General features: G+C 40.2%; 1 protein-coding gene across 1 annotated transcript in view; it reads right to left on the bottom strand.

The window, feature by feature from the left end:
- Nucleotides 1-235: 235 nt before the first annotated feature.
- AGO2 (argonaute RISC catalytic component 2) overlaps nt 236-2,364 on the bottom strand; it is a gene marked incomplete at both ends in the record, with an annotated part of 25,878 nt that continues 23,749 nt past the window's right edge. The window contains 2 exons of the mRNA XM_009082813.1: nt 236-370; nt 1,397-1,591. Of these exons, the coding sequence (XP_009081061.1) occupies nt 236-370; nt 1,397-1,591 (330 nt within the window). The remainder of the gene's footprint in view (nt 371-1,396; nt 1,592-2,364) is intronic.

Here is a 2,364-nt window from a genome sequence, read left to right as displayed (position 1 = left end):
CCAGCCACTCTGTCCCAGCCTGGAGGACTGGGTGGGATTGCTGAAGCTTCACAGAAGGAAAAGGAACATGAAAAACCCTCTCTGTGAGCAGAGATTTGCCGTTAGGAACTCATTTACTGCAGTGCCTCCATCCTAGGTTTGGGGGGTCTCCTCTCCACCCAGAAAGCAACACAAATTAGCAGAACAGGTAACGTGGTTGCCTGCTAGACGCTCACTGCTCACAGTCAGTACACACCCGTTCATTTTTGTCTGTGCAGAAGAGTCTGGTGTGATGCCTTTTCTGCACAACTATGAAAGTGATTCCAGGTTGATAATCCTTCTCGAGTTTAATGCAAGCCTCTCTGATAGCCAGCAACTCATGGTGGAGGACCTGAAGCACAGAGAGAAAGGTGTGAGAAATGTGAACAACAGTGATCTTACAGAGTACTCTGCTTTAATTTCTTTTATTTATCATGTTCCTTCTTGCATTGTCACTCAGAGTAATAAGATGTCAAAGCATTCAGGATCAAACCTTAATTTCTTCCCTTAATGAGAACAAATTGGATCACTACTTTCCTGAGCCAGACAAGAGCTACTTCCATATTTGCTCAGCTCCAAGCATGAGGCTTGGACTAATAAGCTGCATGTGAAAACCTTTTTAACTGCCAAGTACAAATGAACATTTAATTAGGCTGTTGAATATGAAACAGTAATTATTTTCCAGACTAATACAAGGGATAACATCCAGACTTGCTCAGCTGCTCTTTCCCAGCTTTGTGAAGTCCCATGCAGGACCAAAACACACTGATTTGGGAGTTGGGTTCATTATACATTAAATATTCAGTGAAAACCAGTGATAAATGGGAAAGACAAGAGTTCATACAAAGATTATTTTATCAATTCAAGTTTACCAAGTGACCTTTACTCCCTTCCCTTTGGATTTGGAGTAGTTGACTAAATTCTGTATCCTTTAATTTACATACAAAAATATTGGAAAATACTGTAAATATTTCATGAAATCTGGTACCACTAAGCAAACAAAATAAAGAGGACAAAGTATCTGATGAGTTTTATCAGAAATGAATTGAGTGACAGTGTGAAAACACAGCATTTATTAATCCTGCCCAAGTTCTATGGGATATAGTCTGACTAATATATCTTGACTAGGTCAGAGATTGGAACATAACTTAAGTGCTAAAGCTGTACTTTATATGGGAAATATTTGAGAGGGGAAAAGGATTTTAAAAAGTACATAAAAAATAAGGAAACACTTCTCCACACCTACTCAGTTAGAATCCAACACATTTGCTGAGGGAAGATTTGTCGAAGTTATACTTCTTTTTGGAACTCCAACCATATAAAACCATAATACTACCAGAAAACTACATAAACAAAATCCCAGAAAGAAAACACTAACCTGTTGAAACTGCCCCTCAGAGACACCATCCCTGTAGAAGATGATACGAGTTGGTTTAAATCTCGTGGATTTGTAGAACTGGATAAGCAACTCCCTGACCATGGCAGCCAAATCCTGGATGATTTCTTGGCGGTGCTGCTGGACCCGAACAGTGGCACAGTATCGATTGGGATGAGCATCCATGCTTCCTACAACCTGGGGGAAAAATGCTTAGTGTCAAACCACACTTAAAGGCACTTCAATAAAGGTGTTTTTGTGAAGGTAACTGCACTGTCTTCCCATCAGTGTTCTGTGAACTAAGCAGGTGACCTGGCAAAGATGTAGTCAAAAAGATAATGTGCTTGGAAAGAGCTTTGAGTTTTCTACTTGTGGCAACATACCCTGCTGAAAGGGAAAATTTATTTTGAATCTAAAATACTGATTTTCTGTTAATTCCTATATACAAGTTGGAGCACTGATACCACAAAATTATGGATTTAGTTCAAACTGCAGCATTGGAATTAGAACTCCTGACACCCAAGTCCCTTTCTGGGACACTGTAGATGAATCTATTGAACTGAAATGATGAGGCACCACAAAAATATCCACCAAGGGAAGGGATTTTTCTGTTTATGGCATCAACATTCATATACTGTGAAAGTAGAATGGGACTTAAAAATAAACAGGCAAAAAAGTCTGAATTCCATACATTGGAACTCAGAAATAAGCAACTATCCATCTGGTTTTCCCTAGGCACACAAGTAACTTCTTCAAACAGGTATTTTCTTGTTTAGCACCACAGGCTAAGAACTGCACATAGCATCACCACAGATCTTCACTATTAAACAATCACAGAATCACAGAATTTAGGGGATGGAATGGACCTTACAGATCATCTAGTCCCAACCCCCTGCCCTGGGCAGGGACACCTCCTCACTAGATCAGGTTGCTCAAGGCTCATCCAGCCTGGCCTTGAACACCACCAGGGT

The sequence above is a fragment of the Acanthisitta chloris genome, unplaced genomic scaffold (genome assembly GCF_000695815.1).
Source record: "Acanthisitta chloris isolate BGI_N310 unplaced genomic scaffold, ASM69581v1 scaffold619, whole genome shotgun sequence".
NCBI classification, from domain to species: Eukaryota; Metazoa; Chordata; class Aves; order Passeriformes; family Acanthisittidae; genus Acanthisitta; species Acanthisitta chloris.
This window is presented reverse-complemented; position numbering and strand designations above follow the sequence as displayed.